Source organism: Drosophila kikkawai, chromosome 3R (genome assembly GCF_030179895.1).
Source record: "Drosophila kikkawai strain 14028-0561.14 chromosome 3R, DkikHiC1v2, whole genome shotgun sequence".
In the NCBI taxonomy this organism is placed as follows: Eukaryota; Metazoa; Arthropoda; class Insecta; order Diptera; family Drosophilidae; genus Drosophila; species Drosophila kikkawai.
The window spans coordinates 8,264,809-8,283,436 of NC_091731.1; the positions used below are offsets into that span (position 1 = coordinate 8,264,809).

Sequence of the window (18,628 nt, forward strand, 5' to 3'; positions counted from 1 at the left end):
CAAGCCAGAAATATATGAAGATGATAAACAAATAACTAAATGTTTCGTATCCAGTTTGCCTGGGTGGGCTGGGCTTTCAACTTCACTCATTGGAGGGAGGAGCATGTTCCCAACTCATTGGATATTCTCTAAATACATAGAACACATCGGGAAACCTTTCGTCGTCACCGTTCTGTCTGTCCAAGCCAAATTACCTTTCGTCGTGTTGGAAGTGTCTCCGTTCTCCGATTCCATCCGAGCAAAGCCAAAATTATTTTCCTCGGCAGTTGCGCAGTTTCCGTTGAGTTCCACAACCATTCGGCGTTCTGTTCCCTTCCCCCGACCGTAAGTTACCACTGTTTATTGCCATGTCGGGCGACTGCGCCAATGCTGGCGATCCCTGCCAGGCTCCGACCGACTTCTCCCCGTGCCCGCCGGGGTCGACATGTCCGCCGTGCGATTGCGGTGACTACGCAGGCTGCTGCTATCAGCAGCCGGCTCGCACGATGCCCATTGTGCCCAAGTCGCACTTTATGCGCTCCACGGCGCCACTGGACACGGACACGATTTACCGGCGTTCTTACTACGCCAACTGTGGCGACAACTTCAGGGCCCGTCCCGTGATGCCGTGTTCCCAGATCCGCGCCTCCACCGCGCCGCTGGAGAAGTGCACCATCCAGAAGCTGTCATACATGCCGCCTTGTCCGGTGAAGCGGACACCGCCCATCATTCCCATGGAGAGTGGGCTACGCTTTGAGGGTCCCATCTATGCGATGACCTCGCAGAAGCACGACTACGTGCCCAAGGGAATAGTCAAGCGGGATCCTATAATGCCGCGGGTGGCCATCTGCACTTCAAACGCCCCCATGGAGCGCTGCACCATCCAGAAGCTGAGCTACATGCCAATTGACGTGTGCCAGAATCCGCCGCCCAAGCCCATGACCCAGGGCTCCCACTACTGCAAGCCAGCGGGACCCATGGAGCGCTGCACCATCCAGAAGCTGTCCTACATGCCGGTCTGTCTGCCGGCCAAGGAGCCCACTCCCTGGGCCGACAAGATCCGATGTGTGCCGCCGCGCTACTCGAATGTGTGCACCACCTACAACCTGAGCTACATGCCCAACTGCAATGAGGCGCGCACTGCTCCGGTGATGCCGCTGACGACGCTCCGCTTCTGCGGCAACGATTCCGGTACCGCCAGTACGGTTTATAAGCTGAGCTACATGCCGGTGGATGCTTCGCGAACCAAGCCGGAGCCCGTGCTGCCCAGAGACACCTTCTGCCGGCCCACAGGCCCGCTGGAGAAGTGCACCATTCAGAAGGTAGTGCACACCCATAGCTATAGCTTCATTAGACAGGAAAACTAACCGAATACCTTTGCTTGTCAGCTCTCCTACCAGCCAAATTGTACAGAGCGGACTCCGCCCATCCGCCCGATGGAGAACGGGCTGCGCTTCGACGGACCCATGTATGCGATGACCACCCAGAAGCACGACTTTGTAGCCAAGCCTCATGTGCGACGGGCACCGATCATGCCGCGCACCGCCTTCTGTCGACCCACCGGTGCCATGGAGCGGTGCACTGTGAACAAGCTGTCGTACATGCCGGTGGATGTCACCTGCTTCCCACGGGCCGAGTCCGTCCGGCCGCGCCAGGGCTTCTGCCGCAACGAGGGCCCGATGGAGAAGTGCACCACGTACAAGCTCAGCTACTTGCCCAACTGCATTCCGCCCAAGGAGCCGCTGCCCTGGGCCAGATACACCTCCTACTGCCGGCCATCTGGTCCCATTGAGAAGTGCACGATTCAGAAGCTCAGCTACGGGCCGCCCGGTGCCTTCCAACGTTGTGGCGGTAACCTTTCATACTTAAACTTTTTCCGTTTTTCCAGTAACCTTTAATGATCGCACACAGGTCCTTGTGGAACTGGCGGCGGCGATGGTTTCCCCAAAGCAGGCATTTGTTAAGCTCGCAGTTCACTCGGAGTGGCAGGCGAATCCCTCGTTTTATGTTACGTGTTTAGTCCAAAATCTTCCAGTCGACGTTTGTGTTGCTTTTAAATATCTGGGGATCGGCGCTCCTCGCTTGGCAATCTGAACTCTTTGCACCTGAATTACTACCGCCACCCGATTGCCATGTCTCTGTGTCCATAGAAAATTGAAAGTCTTCCAGCGATCGATTCGCTAACGAATTGTGGCGCAGTACTCCCAAAAAATTGATGATGTTCACAGAATATATATGTAGATCCAGTAAATCCACAAATTATCTTGTACCATACACTAACTAGCCTTTTTATTACGTTATTACAAATACAATATACAAGAGGATTCTGCCTCAGAGCATTTGGATCTGCAGGCGCCGCTTGCCGGCTTCCCTGCGCCTTTTGTCGCGCTTCTTGCGCGCCTGCGTCGCCTCTCGGAAGAGCTGGACGCCCTCGCGCTGCTCCACCTCGGTCTGGAGCAGGGCCAGGCCGTGCAAGTTCCAGCCCAAGATGTCCCTAAGTTGACCGACATCTCGCTTCAGCATGGAGAGCAGCTTGACCAGCAGCGGCTTCATGGTCTTGGCCGCCGCAATGGGCTTCATATGCACCTTGAACAGGAAGATGGTGACGCGACAGAGCAGCTCCAGTTGATCGGGTCGCTGGGCCAGCAGGGTGGGCAGGCGCTCCAGCACCTCGCACACGTTGGAAAAGGGGAGCAACAAGAGCGCCTCCTCCAGATCGGAGGCTCGTATCCGCACGAGTGTGCTGACCAGGAAGTCGACGGGGTTCTTCGCCTGCAGAGCTTGCATGAGGGGATGCAGTTCCGGCTTCTCTTCAGACTCAAGCTCGAACTGCTTGCAAATTTCCAGGCACTCTAGAACGGACTCGGCGGACTGCTCCGAGCCCACCGTCTTGCGGGATGGCATCTTGAGACCAGGAAGCAAGGGCACGGCATTGTCCTCGCCCGTGGCCAGTTGCTCGTTCTCCAGCTGCTCGCGCTCCTCCTCCTGAACATCCTTCAACACAATCGTCTCGTCCGTGCGCTCGTACATCCGGAGTGTCCGATCGGAGCCGCAGGTGACTAGGTACCGGCCGTTGGGCGACACAGACAGGCAATACGCCTCACCTATGTGGCCGGGCAGGGTGAGAATCTTCTCAAAGGAGTCGCCATCCCACTGCTTTACTTTGCCGTCCTTGCCGCAGGTGAAGAACATATGGGTCCTCGGTATAAACTGCACGCTCATCACGGAGTCATCATGGGCGAAGATGGAGCGATGACAGTCGCCGAAGTTGAGGCCCCACACCTTCACGTTGCGGTCCGCCGATCCGGTCACGATTAGATTAGAGTCATAGGATATGTCCAGGCAGAGAACGGGCAGCTTGTGGCCGTACAGAGACAGGTAAAATTTGAAGGTGTCCAGGAAGAACACCTTGACGGTGGCATCGAGCAGGCCCACGGCCAGATACTTCATATCCGGACTGACGCCCACACAGAGCACGGTCTCCTCTAGCTTGAGTGTGTTCTTGTGCAGAAGGGACAGCACCTTGGTCTGCGCGGCGTCCTCGCCCGAGTCGATCAGTTCGAATGTCCAGATCTTCACTGTGGTATCTCCGCTTCCGGTGACGCATCCCTTTTGATCGGGTAGCAGGGCAATGGACCACAACTCGCTGTCGTGCGCTGGGATCTCCTCCACGACATCGGCTGCTGCCACATCAACAATGAGCAGTTTGCCGCTTTTCATGCCCAGCAGCACGTAGTGGTCGCCCGGCACGAACCTTGAGCAGAGGATGTAGTCCGTCGGTACTGTGCGCAGACACTGCATGGCATCGCGGTCCCAGAACTTGAAGGATTCCCCGGCTCCCGAGCCAATGGCCAGGGAATCGTTGCTAAAGCACACGGTTCGCACCTCGGACTGGTGGCCAAGACGGGTGAGTGACCGCAGCAGTTTCACGCTGGGATCGGCTGCCTTGCGCGTCTTAATAGAAGCTTCCAGGGAGTATAGCACCAGACTGTTGTTGGCCAGACTGACCAGAACACGAAGCTCTTGGTTCTGTCCCAAGACCACATCGATGGACTTGATCTTCTGCTTGGCTCGCACGCTTTCCAACCGCTTGATCTCGTCGCTCAGCGACTGCTCAGTGCAGAGTTTGGCACCATCACCAGATGCGTCCTCCTCGGCGGCCTTCTTCTCCTTTTTCAGGCGCTTGCTGAGCCGCTTTTTTACCTCTTCCGGCGTGCAGATGTAGAAGTTTTCGATTAGGTCGTTGGTGCCGTGGCAGCTTAGCACCCGCTCGCTGGGGTCGGTCACCAAGTTAACGGTGCGTCCCTTGCCTGCCCGCTGAATGGTACCGCAGTTGCTCACGCTGATGGGACTTATCGTGTCCTCGTCGTCTATAGACAGGCCCTCTACGGCCGATTCCAGGGTCTCGGCTATTGTTGCTCCCTCCTGCTTCCTCAGGCGGTACACGTTCATGCCGCTCTCGCCGGCTCCCGCCACCATTAAATCGCCGATAAAGGCCAGAGCCCATACCTCCGTGCGGTTATCCACGATGGTCTTGAAGCAAAACTGCGTCTCCAAATTCCAAAACTTAATCTGTGTGTCCTTCGAGCAGCTCACCACGACGCTCTCCTCCACCAGGCGCTGCAGGAAGTGAGCGTCCGTAATGGCGGCATTGTGGCCGCTTAGTCTCGCCCTGCCCGCCTGCTCCACGACGTCAACGACCAGAAGTTCGGTGTCCAGCCCACCGCTAACTAATCGCATGCCCTGCATATCGTACCGCAGGACGCTTACCGCGTTCTTGTGCAGCGCCAGCGAGCAGATGGGATCGAAGTAACGCTCCGAACTAATGTCGAAGATCTGAACCATGCCGTCCGCATAGCCCACGGCAATGTGCAGATGATCCGGCGACACACGCAGGCAGGTGACCTCAACCTTCTCGCGGCGCAGCGTCAGCTTGCGGTCCCCCATTCTACGAATAAGTCACTGCTTAATAGGAATTGGTTTTTAAAGGACAAGTGCTCAAAACTCACCGCAGGTCCCACAGAATTACATTCTCGGCGGCTGGAGCGGCCACATACCGACCCTCCGTCTTGTCGACAACGGCAAAGTTCACATTGGCGCGTCCGGATGAGATGATATTAAAGCTATCTATAGCTCTGTACGCCAAATATTGTTTAGTTAAGCCCATTTTGCAGCATCTAAATAACAAATCAAACCGAAATAAACAGAGCGCGTTTCACGTGTTTACGTAGTGTGACCGCCCCACTTCAGCAGTGCTGCCATCATTTTCGGACAGAAAAGTAGCTAAAAACGGCTTAAGTCGCATCACTGAGTGTTACCCAAACTCAAAACCGCCAAAATAGATGACGAAATTGTGCGAATCAAAGAATATAAAGTGTCATACAAATGTCAACCTTTTCGTAAAATTTGTATTACATGTTTTTGTCTTTATACCATTGCAGATTATTATAATTTTAGTCAGGGGTACAGAAGATTCAAATCAAATTACTATTGTAATATATGTATCAAATACATGCCAAGCAATCGCTCGAAATTGAACAAGGAAAAATTTAGTTTCGCCGATTCTCATTTATTGTTATTTGCTCGCTCAAAGATATTGTTACTTTTTTTAGTTTAAGAATTTTGCTTTTACTATTCTAAAAATCGGACAACTATATATATATATATATAGTAATTATTTTAGCTGGACAACTATATCATAAAGCTGTCATAGGAACGATTTGTTTATGTATGACTGTAATGATGCAAATGCAATGAATATTAATATAAATTCATTGTTTTTAACATATTCTTAATTTTGATTAAAATCTATTTATTATATTATATGTATTTGTAGATAGGCGCACTTTCACAAACTTGACTTTTGGCAGTCAACATTTATTAAGTGTATGGCATCACGGTTTAGATTTATTAACGTAATGTAGACAAACAAAAAACCTTACTGTCTTAAAAATAATGTTTTTTTTGCTTAGTTATGGTCGATTTAAAACGTGGCACCCTGATTCAGGTGCAAACTGCAAGTTTTTAGCTTGCCGAAGGTAGCTTTCCTTTTAAAAGAGTTTAAATTTTAAACTTTAAAACTTTGATGTATTCTTATTTTTTGGCTAATATGGCCAAGTTTTAGTTCCTAGAATTCTTGCATTCCATTGAGTTGATTTCTTTGGAAAGTCTGGAAAAATATTTAACTGCGTTGAATTACCTCTGACCCCTGTAGTAATATACGAGCCAGAGCCCCTTACCATCTCATTATTTTGTTTGTAATTGTTTTCATTATTAGCACCTAATATATTACATTATAAAAAAATGCAATTTAAAAACGCCAGTTGCAGGTACAGTTTCAAGGTAATAAATAAGTAAATAAATATAAAAAGTAATGTACAAATGAAGTGTTCCAAGAATTCTTACATGGAATTCGACTTTTAATTTTAATTAATATTAAAGTGTGTGGTATTACATCTCTTTTGAAAGATAAGAGGTCCTATAAAACAGGACCATTTGTTGGATCAGCCATCAGTCTTGACTTTTAATCAAATCTAGAACTTCAGTAACAAGATGAATCCCCCTGCATACTTGAGGTAAGCTAGGAAGATTTTATAGTCGAATGTCCCATCCAGAAGCCCTTTCTCCCCAGCTGCCTGGTGGTCATTGTCGGCAGTCTTGGATGGACAGCCAGTGCGGCGCCATGGCAGGGTGACCGATCATTCAATTCTGAATTGATACGATAGAAGAGTATTTACGGACGTGATTCGGTTAGCAAATTCACCAGGCATAGGAATATCCCCGAATATCCTTTGAAATGTATGGCCATCGGCTGTTGGAGGCTAGGATAGCGCTTCAACTTTTGTTTCTCAATAAAAAGTTGTTAAAACGGATAATAAAGTTTGAGAAGATTAAACCCCGTTTAAGCAATAATTTTAATTTTTTTTTTAAATTTTGGAATTACTATAAAATAAAAGAAACCTCGGTCATATTTTTGGTTGAGTGCAATCCATTACTAAGTATTAAAATAAAATATTTTTTTTTTATTTTTCAGTTTAAAGGTTGGCGAACAAAAGTTTATCTTGAAAAATAATTGATTTCTTGAGTGAATACCCCTAATATCTTGCTTTCGTATCGCGCCTGCGTCGCATTTATAGTTCTTAGCAAGTATGAGAACCCACCCCAAAACCTCAGAAAAGACTCTGACCAGCTTCATCTGCAACATTTGCACAAATAAAATAGAATAGTTAATAAGGAGTTGATAATGTCTGCATATCCCAGTGCTTCCGCCTCCCAGTCAACTGGTAACCACACACCTTTATTGTTATTCTATTTCCTTGACCATGCCACACGACTCTGCAACTTTCCGCAGGAACATCAGACCTGGACTCGGAATCCGTGGAGGTGCTGCGGGAACGCCTGAGCACCATGAAGCGGCTAATGGCGGAGCGGACGGCCCAGCAGCAGAACAATCCCGCCACCACGGAGGAGATATTTTCCACCAAGCGGCACAGATCGGCGGGCATCATCGATGGCAACTTCCTGAGCATTGCCTTTGGGGGAGCTCTGCTGGTGATCATCACGGTCTCAGTGTACGCCTTCTACAACCTTTACCATGCAATCCTCAAGAAGTTCCCCTCGCGGCACGAGGAGCTGTAAGAGGTGTGTCGCGGCAGTGCCAAATGAGTCGGGATAGGTTTATCACTTGAAATGTTCGAATTAACCTGCATTTAACAAATAAACTGTAGCTTGAATTGTAACTAAGCGCCCTTTGAACTTGAGCAGAAGTGAAAACGACTGGGGCTCTTTGCTGTTTTGCATTCGGGTTAATCAACGCCATTTATTTGGAGTTCAACTCATTACAAAAATCAATAATAGTCTGGGTACTCCTTACACATTCATCCCGCTCGTTTCGAATTCGATTACAACTAAAATAGAGAGGACACTGAATGCACGGACAGCAAAAACAAAAGGGGGTTTCGGAATATGAGATGTCGCTATAAAGAACCAACCATTCAAATATAAAAAAAGTTTATGTTTAAGGGTAAACAAAACGTGAGACGAAATGCTGGGAAGGAACACTTCAGGGGTGGTGGATGGAGACCAGATTCATCTGGAGAGAACTCATGGATTGATTTTGCTTACTCGCTAGCTACAATTGAAACTCCCTAACCTGCTCCTTCTTGTTCATACGCACGATCACCTTCCTGCCTTAGACATTAGTGTTATTGTTTGCTCTAAACTCCTATACATATTTGTATGAGTTGTAAGTTTACTTAATTACTGCATTTTTCATTGTTGATTAATTTTTTCATTTGGGTAAAATAATAACTATATCCGTTTGTTTTTCCTTTTTTTTAATTCAAATAATGTTAAGGGAAAGCTGCATTGTTTTGCTCTGCTTAACAGTTTCACTATTTGTTTTACACACTTTGTTGTTCTTCTTTGTTGCTTAACGGCGGCCGTAAATAATTTGAATCGTTTGAATTTTTGAACTTACTTTACTTGAATAATAAAAGCTTCGAGAAATTTTATAGAATATCGACCTTGGCTTTACACTAACTAACTGAATAAAGAAAGTTTGATCGCCGTCCGTTTTGGTTTCTGTTGCTTCTCTCTCCGCCGCCGCCACTGTGGATATTGGATTGATTGGTTGGATGGTCTGCTTGGATCTCTCGAACAGGATTCGGTCTACTCGCTGCTTCTGCTTTTTACAATTTGTTAAATTCCCTATTCTCGAAGTGACTCTGCTACTGGTGCTGCCCCTGCCGCCGTCCCTGCCGACGTCACCTTGTTTCTTGTTAATCAGATGTTGTCAACGGAATCGGCATCGTCCTCCGAGCTGATTTCGTCGCCGAACTCAATGTCCTCGTCGAAGCCGTCCTCCACGAATGTGACTGTCTCGTTGATGCGCACCGACTCGGGGAACTCGCCGTACGTCTTTAAGTTCCTGGCCTCGTCCGGAGTGTACTTCAGGATGACGTCCGCCTTCGAGTCCTGGTAGTCTCGTAATCCGACCAATATAATGTCGCCCTGGTTAATCCACACCTGAAACGAGAGTAAAGAGGGAATGCTTCTTAAAAACACTGTTATCTTGAACTTTTTTTTTTGGGAAAGACCACGTATTTTTGCGTTGTGAGTAATTCCTCTTGGGGAAAAGCAAACAACAATTCTGCAGCTCGAATTCCGTGTAACACAGATAGTAGATAAAAGATAACTGATCTATGGCGTAGAGCAAAGACCCCTCGGTTCTTGGGAATTTCACAAACGTGCGCAACGATTGTGGCATGCTCGCAAACTGACCTTGGCAAAGAAGAAGGTTCTACTCAATACGAAAATAAATATTCAATAAAAAGAGCGAATCGGTGGACATTGTTTTGGGGGCAATTTCACAAGGCTGAGAGGGAGGAGCTCACGAGACTTTTGAAATAATTAACTCCTCGTGGATCGCAATCAGCACGCTTCAAGTGGAACTCGATCAGTGATAAAACAAGAGGGTGCGGTGCAGGAACTCAGATTAGACCAGAACACGCCCCAAAATGCGTTAGGAGTCACATAGCACAGATAGCTTGTGACTTGAATGGCAGTGGCTAATTCCACGAAAGACGGAGAATTTCGCTACCGAAGAGATAACCCGTTCCCTGACATATCTCAAAGCCAATCACGAGCTGACCGAAATTCGGTGCTGCGTTATATCTCAGCCTAGATCACAAGCAGCAAAAGCCTCTTGAGCAAACATTCCCCTAATCAGATGCGAATTACGCAGGAGGATTGAGATTTTCCCATTTGTGACGTCAAGGGAAGATCCTACGGACTGGTGAACTCAACGCAAACGTCGACGAAGTCAACGACCTGCGACAAGCTGCATTCGTGGAGTGATTCAATACATTCCAATTCATTCATAAATTCACTTCCTCTCCTCTAATACTTCCTGTCGGTAGTGAGTTCTACCGCCAATACTGCAATATAAATTCCAAAAGCCAAGGATGACACATAGATAGGCTCCTCTGACCACGTATGGATCGATAAGCGACGATACGAGCCCGAGAAGGGTGGGCTTTAAAATAAATTAAACGGAATCGGAGCGACGACAGTAGCCGCGCGCGAATAATTCCCTCATTACGTACGCCCGCTAGAAATAAACCAATAAACGAACTTTGGAGTATTTATCATCCACTATAACCAAGTAGATGGCGTCGCGCCATCACTATCTGTTTCCCAGAGTATTCCCTTGGTCGCGGAAAACCAAACACGATAGATCATGCCAATGCGAAAGGCGTGACTAAATTGAATCGAAATTGCCCTATTACGATCCCCAGGAGATAAGCGAAGCAATTGGCTAGATGGGCACACACAATCCCCAGCGAAGGCAGCTGGCCGGGAAGCCCCAGTTCCTCGATTGATTGCAATGTGGTGTGCCAATGAGTAAGTGATCGAGTGTGTGTTTGCCCCGTCAGGGGTTTGGTATTCGAGGCAGCAGGTCTCGATATTATACTATATATAGCCATAGACATCATTGAACTTCCGATTCTTATCGGCCAGTCTGTGCACAGGTTTGCACTGGTTTTTTTTTGAGAAATCTTGGCCTTGGCATTAGGGTAAGGAAAAGGCAATTTGAACGCCGTTCCCTAATCGCTCATGAATATATCGAAACATTCCATTAAATCCGATTCACTCTGAGCCTTCAAGTTGTAAAGCTATAAACATTTATACGCTGATTCACAACAGATATTGTTTTCAGTGGGCTAAACCATAATTCGGCCCAATTCGGTTGGAATTCAGTGCGTCATAAACGGTTCTATAACGGTCATATGTTCCAGAAATGGAGAATTTTATAAAATGTTTTAATATGATTTCGCATAATTATGTTATTGTGTCCAGCATGAATTTCCAATGCAGGACAAAGTTAGTGTTTGCTTGCCACGCTTTTCTTATCTAAGGGTACGCACTGGTCTTACATAATCGAGAGCCAAGCTAGTGGAGATTACGACCGATTAGAGGGCCATCTCTCACAGAGGTAGGACAATTCGCGGGCAAGGCAGAACCTCAGAAAAACGATTGGCACTCGCCGAATTTTCGCTATCTTGCCGCTCGTCACTGATAGCGAACGATAATGGGCGAGAGAGAACCCACCTCCCTACCGCTTTCTTGGCGATAAGGAGCCACCAATGGTGGGGACCTCTCTGCGGAGAGACCTCCCTATAAATACAGGCCCACTCGTTGGCGTCGGGCAAATTGAAAACCGGCACCAAGCAAGAGACACCTCAAACAAGAAAAACGGCAAAATCGGGCCGCAAAAAGTGAATTCCATGCCAAAGCGAAGCGGAATACAAGTGAAGTGCTATCGACACGCCAAAGCAAGGGCGAAAAGCTAAACACAGTCGCGATCGAATCCCCAACGAATCGCGCCCACCAAACCCCAAATCCGTCAAAATTACTTACTACTACTCAACTGGTTCGTGCGGCGCGTGCTACCAGAGCGAGGACATCATGCTCTTATCCTACCGATGCATCTACTCGGTCCTGCTGACCACCATAGCCAGCATTATGGTGGTGCTCAGCTCAGCCTCATCCGGCTCCATGCAGCTGCCCACCGTCCGCAAGTGCGGCGGCAGCGGCACTGGAGCAGCCCACACCATGGCCATGAACCTAGCTGCCTACGGGCTGCTGGAGAACCGGATTAGCACTCTGGAAGCACCGCGACAGACGCACTGGAGCAAGAAGTTCCTGGCCAAGCGGGAGGCGACTCCCCACTCGGCGCCCTACGTGGTCAGCATCCAGATGATGACACCCGACCAGGGCTTGGTTCACTACTGTGCCGGCACTGTCATCAATGAGCACTGGATCCTGACGGCGGCCCACTGCCTCAGTTCACCCCAGACCGTGGAGAACTCGGTGATTGTGGCGGGCAGCCACGATATCCACGACCAGAGGGGAGAGGCAGCCAACATCCAAATGCGACACATCGACTACTACGTGCGCCACGAGCTCTACCTGGGCGGAGTGAATCCCTACGACATCGCCCTGATCTACACCAAGGAGCCGCTCGTCTTCGACAACTACGTCCAGCCAGCGACACTGCCGGAGCAGGATGCCCAGCCCGATGGCTACGGAACCCTGTACGGCTGGGGCAATGTCTCCATGACGGCCGTTCCCAATTATCCGCACCGACTGCAGGAGGCCAACATGCCCATCCTAGACATGGAGCTGTGCGAGCAGATCCTCGCCCGCTCCGGACTCCAACTGCACGAGACGAACCTGTGCACTGGTCCCCTGACCGGCGGCGTTAGTATCTGCACCGCCGACTCCGGTGGACCGCTCATACAGCAGTGCTGCGAGGAGCGCTTCGAGCAGGCCAACATTGTCATCGGCATCGTGTCCTGGGGCAAGATGCCCTGCGGCCAGAAGAACGCTCCCTCGGTCTTTGTCCGAGTCTCCGCCTTTACGGACTGGATCAACCAAGTCATCAGCACAGCCACCCAGATCATGTAAGGTGATGGGCGGAAGGAGGGATGGATGAACCCACGAAAATGAGCTCGAATGTGAAGATATCGAAAAAGTAAAACTGAAAACTGAAAAAAAAATACAAAAGATGCAAAAATCCCAAAGAAAAATATGTAGATTCTCTAGCTAATCTCACTAGGCGATTAAGACGAACAAATATAGAATTGTATACTGCCTCTGATTCTAGTAACTTAAGTTGTAGTTTAAGCAAACAAAAACATGAATAAAATTGTGAATACTTAAAGAGAAAACCCCTTCTTATTTTTAGCTATCTAGCTAAGCAAATATGTACGAAAATAGAGCAATAGCAAAGGGATCACGAAAAAAGAAAGTCAACCTTTTCTTTTTATCTAATTATAATCGCTCCATTGGGGAATGCTCCACTTACAGTGCGGACCTAAGCAAATTGCGCAGATTTAATTGAAAGGAGAAGGCGGAGAAGGCATTCCTTCTGGCCCAAGTGGGAGCTAATTGTGAAATAAGCCAACGAAGATAAGATTCCAGTTGGTTGCCTGTTGCTGAGGGCGGAACTGGCGGAGTTCAGAGGGGTGGCAAGCATACACAATCCGCTAGCGCCTCGCCATGCATTAGTCATGCTCCCGACGAGCAGCACGTCGGGCCGAAAAAGGGAATGGAGAGAGCGCATGCAGAGCATGTCAGAAGATTAGGATCTGTTAGTAGATTAGCAGGAAGCTCGTAAAGCGCGCTAAATTGGGGCCATCAGCTGGCTTCTGGATGATTGACTGACATTCGAGGGGAAAGTATGGCACTTCTATTGTTTACTGCCACCGAAAATTGGGTCTAGACATCTCGCGGCGAGCTCGTTGAACCTTGGAGTCGTCCAACTGTTGCACTTTGAGCCCTCGGAAAGACTGAGTAATTGGGCTGGCAGAAAGTTGTAATTCCGCGATTCTCGGAATTATTAATTATTCAATTTGACAGATGACCCGAAGATAGCGCAGGTGAAGCCCCACACAAGGAGGCCATGAGGTATTCAAATAGTGTGCAATGATCACATCAATTATTATGGATTTTCTTGGCTAAAGATAACGAATAAAAGAAATTAAATAAAAAATATATACACAGGAACAGAGAATAATCAATAACCACTGTTTAATGCGTATTATGTCAACATTATTTATATTTATGTAATATTATTTATTAAACTGTATGGAATTTACTTTTGTTTCCTGGTTTCCTAGCTATACTAGCAAGTGTATTAAATTCTACAGATAAATTCAAGGTAAAGAACACTTATTTTCGGGGAAATTCGAACTGAAAAAGTTTTAGCTGTCGTACATCTACTGAAGAACCTCCCATAAATCTAGTAATAAATTCCTGACGCCAACTACTTGAGAGATAAGGGGGCTAATTGAATGTTAATTACGGCACCTGCACAGAGCGCATCCCCTACCTTCCTAACAACAACGAAATTTTACATAAGCCAATTCTCGGCCGAGGTGGTGGTATCAAGCAGGATTAACATTCCCTTTCATGGAGATTTAAATCGCAAATTAGAAATCGAAAAATTGCGTCGCGGTATAAAACATGTTCGTAGCAATGTCTTCGGCTTGACTTTCAGCAAGAGATTAGATAAATGCTGATACTCAGCCCTATGTCCGAAATTCGATCCAAGAATTATTTGTCAAGTCAGAATGTTGAATGAGTTTTTCTTTCTTTTTATTCCAACTCACGTGGCACTAAAACTCTTTCACCTGGATTTGTTCGAAGTACAAATTTCAAAAGGTAATCTTTTTTAAAAGTGAGTTCCAAGAGAATTTCATCGTTGTGATTGTTGGAAGTTGCAAACAGAACTCCAGTATCATTGGAATTTGAAGGGCAAACAATGATTGCTATCTCCATTAATGATTTCGATTCGCTTATTTGCATTTACGGCTCGACTGCGTCTACCAATTAACCTGAAACATGTTCTTCCCCGTTCAGTTTTCGGTTACGTTCCCTTATTTATAGCATCTTGTTTTAATTTCCTTTATCTTTGATTGGACTCCACTTCTGGTCTTGTACATTTACTTGACAGCCAGCCGCTGAAGACGTCACTAGTTACGCTAGGAATCTTGACGTTGCCGATCGAAAATCGCATTTATGACGCGCGTCTCCTGCGGGGTGGTGAAGCACCATCCAAAATCTGACGTGCGCTCATGCCTTTCAAAGGAAGCACGATCTAATCGCTATTCGGATAGAACCATTACCTCGACCACGAACAAGGCCGACGCAGGTAGGCGCGATAAGGGGACAGAACTGCAACTGCAGACCTACTTTTATTAACTTGCCCAGGGGATTTTCGCAGTAGTTATCAGGTAACTGAAGTTGCCATTAAAATGCAGGCGAATACATACAATAAATAGTGTGTATGCAGAGAAGACATGGGCTACATGAACATATTCTTTCGTAGAAAAGTGATCAAATAAACATTGTCCTTGAATACTAATGAGTTTCACTTAAAACATATTATATATAACTACATGCTTAGCATTAGTGTTTACTATAAATGAATTTATAATTTGAAAGTTATCATCGGGAATCGGTATGATACAATGGAAGTATTCAATCTAAAATTATAAATTGTAAACTGTAATAAACAAAATAATGGTGGTCATTCTGTTTTAAGGAATTCCGAGGTAAATAAAACCGTGTGAATGAAATCAGTTTTCAGTAACCCCAGGGAATCGCTTATAGATCTTTAATACTATTACAAAAATCACACATTTAAGGAAAATTAAATTTGCCATGAATAAATTGTTTGATTCGCAATGCTCGTTATTTGAAGGGCATTTACATGCATAAGCACATGTGTATTATGTATTAAGAGGGGAATAACGACCCGAGCGCTCCTTTGTTTATCTACTGGAGCAAGGACGGTGACTCCTACGCACAATGGACCAATGGAAAGCCAACGATGGGAAGGTAAATCGAATGACGAGGCACTACTAAAAGTTGAAGCAACAAAATTGCGAATTAGTTGAGCACTGGCAAAAGACCCCCAAAAACAAAGGTACACACAGCCACAGCCTGTCATTGTATGTACTTGCATTTTGTTCACAACAAATAAATAAATATAAATACGTCGCATTCGGTGGCAATCAATGCCAGAGCAAACACCCCAAGAGAGCCGCCGAAGAGAACGCGAGCTAAAAGAGAGAGTGGCGAAATGTAAAGAGAGCAGAGCTCCACACACTCACCTTCTTGCGAAGTTTCCCCCGAATGTGACACAGGCGTTTGACGCCATCAAAGCACATTGCCTCCAGCCGACCGTTGCCCAGCATCTTGGTCACCTGTGCGTACTCCTGTTGGTCCTCCTTGAAGATCAGCTCACGCTTCTCGAACTCGTTCTCGTTCTTACCACGACGACGGTTCTTGCCACCTTTTCCTTTATTCTTGGGCATCTTGGTGCTGTTGTTTTAGCTGTCTGCTGTCTGCGGGGTTTCACCGATGCTCAAGTGCAGTATTAAACAGTTAATCACCGACTGGAGAGGGAGTAAAGCGTTGTTACGGGCGAATTTGGCACAAGAATTTATTAAAACTTACAATTTTGTCAAAAATGTGACAGATTTCGCCTCGCTAAAGTGAAAAGGAGTGTGACCGCGCCGAAATCGCCTTAAAATACCATACGGTCTAAAATTGAATACTAGTTTCAAGAAATACAATTTTAATACCGTTTTTACAATCACATATAAATTTAATGATCTTACTATAGAGATTCTAAACCTAATTACTGACTAAAGTAGTTATTTCTTGAAAATTATTACATTATGCAATCTATAAAACAAAAATGGTTCATAACATTGTAACAAGTTTCACTCTTTCCTTCCAGGGTCATCGTTATCTAATTATCAGTTTCAATAAAACAGTTAATATTCTTGCATGGAGAAGGAATATTTTTTAAGAACAAATACACAAATAATTTGTACCCATACGAAATTTCTGAATACATTTTTAAAATCACCAAACAATGTTCGAAATCCTGTCTAGTGGAAACACCTATATTAATCCTCCTGAAATGGATACTCTGATAAACCTGGTAACACTAATAAAGCCGTTGCAACGCGAATGTCAAATTTATATTCATATGTTTTGTTTACAATCGCATGAAATTAAAAACCATAGAATCAATTCGCTGATATGTCCCAAGTAAAGCGATACCGCAGATCCTCAAAGTCCTCCGATGACGGGGAGCAGGACAACGAGGACTACGTGCCGTACGTTCCGGTGAAGGAACGAAAAAAGCAGCACATGGTAAAACTGGGCCGTATCGTACAACTAGCTTCAGAGACGGCGCAGCCCAAGTCATCCAGCGAAAATGAAAACGATGATGACTACCAGGGAGCCCACGACGCGGAGACCTATGGCCGGAAATATAACATCAGTCTGCTGGATCAACATACAGAGCTCAAGAAAATTGCCGAGGCCAAGAAACTGAGCGCCGTGGAAAAGCAGCTCCGCGAGGAAGAGAAGATCATGGAAAGCATTGCCCAACAAAAGGCCCTGATGGGCGTGGCAGAGTTAGCGAAAGGTATTCAGTACGAGGAACCCATTAAGACTTCCTGGCGACCGCCCAGATACATTGAAGCCATGCCAGAAGAGGAGCGGCAACAGATCCGCCAGCAGCTGAGAATCCTTGTCGAGGGAGAGAATCCTAGTCCACCAATCCGCAGTTTCCGAGAGATGAAGTTTCCCAAAGGCATTCTAAACGGCCTCGCGGCCAAGGGAATCAAGACTCCAACACCTATTCAGATTCAAGGATTGCCCACTGTACTGGCGGGTCGCGATCTAATTGGCATTGCCTTTACCGGCTCCGGAAAAACACTAGTCTTTGTGCTGCCTGTGGTGATGTTTGCTCTGGAGCAAGAGTACAGCTTGCCCTTTGAACGCAACGAGGGCCCCTACGGACTAATTATTTGCCCGTCTCGGGAGCTTGCCAAGCAGACGCACGAGATTATTCAGCACTACAGCAAGCACTTGCAGGCCTGCGGCATGCCTGAGGTGCGCTCCTGTTTGGCCATGGGCGGATTACCAGTAAGCGAGGCCTTGGACGTGATATCCAAAGGAGTGCACATTATTGTGGCGACGCCAGGACGTCTTATGGACATGTTAGACAAGAAGATTCTGACGCTGGACATGTGCCGCTACCTGTGCATGGATGAGGCTGACAGGATGATTGACATGGGGTTCGAGGAGGACGTGCGCACGATATTCTCATTTTTCAAGGGCCAACGCCAGACGCTTCTCTTCTCTGCGACTATGCCAAAGAAGATCCAAAACTTTGCTCGTTCGGCGCTCGTGAAGCCAGTTACCATAAATGTTGGTCGCGCCGGAGCAGCGTCTATGAACGTCACCCAGGAGGTTGAGTACGTGAAACAGGAGGCTAAAGTGGTATATCTGCTGGACTGTCTACAGAAGACTGCGCCGCCCGTGCTGATATTTGCCGAGAAAAAGCAGGACGTGGACTGCATACATGAATACCTCCTTCTGAAGGGCGTGGAAGCGGTCGCCATTCACGGCGGAAAGGACCAGGAGGAACGGTCGCGAGCCGTTGACGCTTATCGCGTGGGCAAAAAGGACGTTCTGGTGGCCACGGATGTGGCCTCAAAGGGCCTGGACTTTCCCAACGTGCAGCACGTTATCAACTACGACATGCCGGACGATATCGAAAACTATGTGCATCGAATTGGTCGCACAGGTCGGTCCAACACTAAGGGATTGGCTACCACGCTGATTAACAAGATCACCGAACAGTCCGTTCTTCTGGACCTAAAGCACTTGCTTATCGAGGCCAAACAGCAAGTGCCCGACTTCTTGGACGAATTGGCGCCAGAGGCGGAGCACCAGCACCTGGACCTGGGCGACTCACATGGCTGCACCTACTGCGGCGGCCTGGGCCATCGGATCACAGAGTGCCCCAAGCTGGAGGCCGTGCAAAACAAACAGGCTTCGAACATCGGACGCCGGGACTATCTGTCGAACACTGCGGCGGATTACTAATCTGTGGCCACCGATTGCATAATTATAAGAAAATTGTACATTAGTTGACAAAGGGATTAAATAGATTTCTTACATATATGTTTACATACATAAGTAAAACAAAAGGAGACTTTCAACCTGAATTCTGGGAATTTTCTAAAAAATTGTTTTCACTTTGTTTACGGTT

General features: G+C 47.1%; 6 protein-coding genes across 7 annotated transcripts; 4 read left to right on the plus strand and 2 right to left on the minus strand.

Annotated features, from left to right (window-relative positions):
- Positions 1–101: 101 nt before the first annotated feature.
- LOC108084358 (stabilizer of axonemal microtubules 1) lies at positions 102–2,253 on the plus strand. Its single transcript, XM_017180524.3, has 3 exons — positions 102–1,301; positions 1,368–1,830; positions 1,891–2,253. Exons 1-3 carry the CDS (start codon positions 348–350, stop codon positions 1,941–1,943), a joined length of 1,470 nt encoding a protein of 489 aa, XP_017036013.1. The 5' UTR covers positions 102–347; the 3' UTR covers positions 1,944–2,253.
- Positions 2,245–5,224, minus strand: LOC108084356 (WD repeat-containing protein 3). The gene is made up of 2 exons (XM_017180521.3): positions 4,989–5,224; positions 2,245–4,927 (listed from the first exon to the last, which is right to left on the minus strand). The coding sequence occupies exons 1-2, from the start codon at positions 5,144–5,146 to the stop codon at positions 2,311–2,313; spliced, it is 2,775 nt and encodes a 924-aa protein (XP_017036010.1). The 5' UTR covers positions 5,147–5,224; the 3' UTR covers positions 2,245–2,310.
- Positions 5,225–7,078: 1,854 nt separating this feature from the next.
- LOC108084365 (uncharacterized) lies at positions 7,079–7,718 on the plus strand. 2 transcript variants are annotated; one of them, XM_070287403.1, is made up of 2 exons: positions 7,079–7,262; positions 7,340–7,718. In XM_070287403.1, the coding sequence occupies exons 1-2, from the start codon at positions 7,223–7,225 to the stop codon at positions 7,615–7,617; spliced, it is 318 nt and encodes a 105-aa protein (XP_070143504.1). In that variant the 5' UTR covers positions 7,079–7,222; the 3' UTR covers positions 7,618–7,718. The 2 variants fall into 2 exon arrangements, with proteins under 2 accessions (XP_070143504.1, XP_017036028.1); XM_017180539.3 differs by having other exon boundaries at positions 7,099–7,262; positions 7,331–7,718.
- A 580-nt stretch (positions 7,719–8,298) lies between these two features.
- Positions 8,299–16,119, minus strand: eIF1A (eukaryotic translation initiation factor 1A). Its single transcript, XM_017180537.3, has 3 exons — positions 16,009–16,119; positions 15,663–15,947; positions 8,299–9,006 (listed from the first exon to the last, which is right to left on the minus strand). Exons 2-3 carry the CDS (start codon positions 15,864–15,866, stop codon positions 8,764–8,766), a joined length of 447 nt encoding a protein of 148 aa, XP_017036026.1. The 5' UTR covers positions 15,867–15,947; positions 16,009–16,119; the 3' UTR covers positions 8,299–8,763.
- Positions 11,207–12,713, plus strand: LOC108084363 (anionic trypsin). Its single transcript, XM_017180536.3, has one exon. The coding sequence runs from the start codon at positions 11,449–11,451 to the stop codon at positions 12,448–12,450; it is 1,002 nt and encodes a 333-aa protein (XP_017036025.1). The 5' UTR covers positions 11,207–11,448; the 3' UTR covers positions 12,451–12,713.
- A 234-nt stretch (positions 16,120–16,353) lies between the features above and the next one.
- Positions 16,354–18,566, plus strand: abs (ATP-dependent RNA helicase abstrakt). Its single transcript, XM_017180535.3, has 2 exons — positions 16,354–16,501; positions 16,588–18,566. The coding sequence occupies exons 1-2, from the start codon at positions 16,433–16,435 to the stop codon at positions 18,460–18,462; spliced, it is 1,944 nt and encodes a 647-aa protein (XP_017036024.2). The 5' UTR covers positions 16,354–16,432; the 3' UTR covers positions 18,463–18,566.
- Positions 18,567–18,628: the final 62 nt, after the last annotated feature.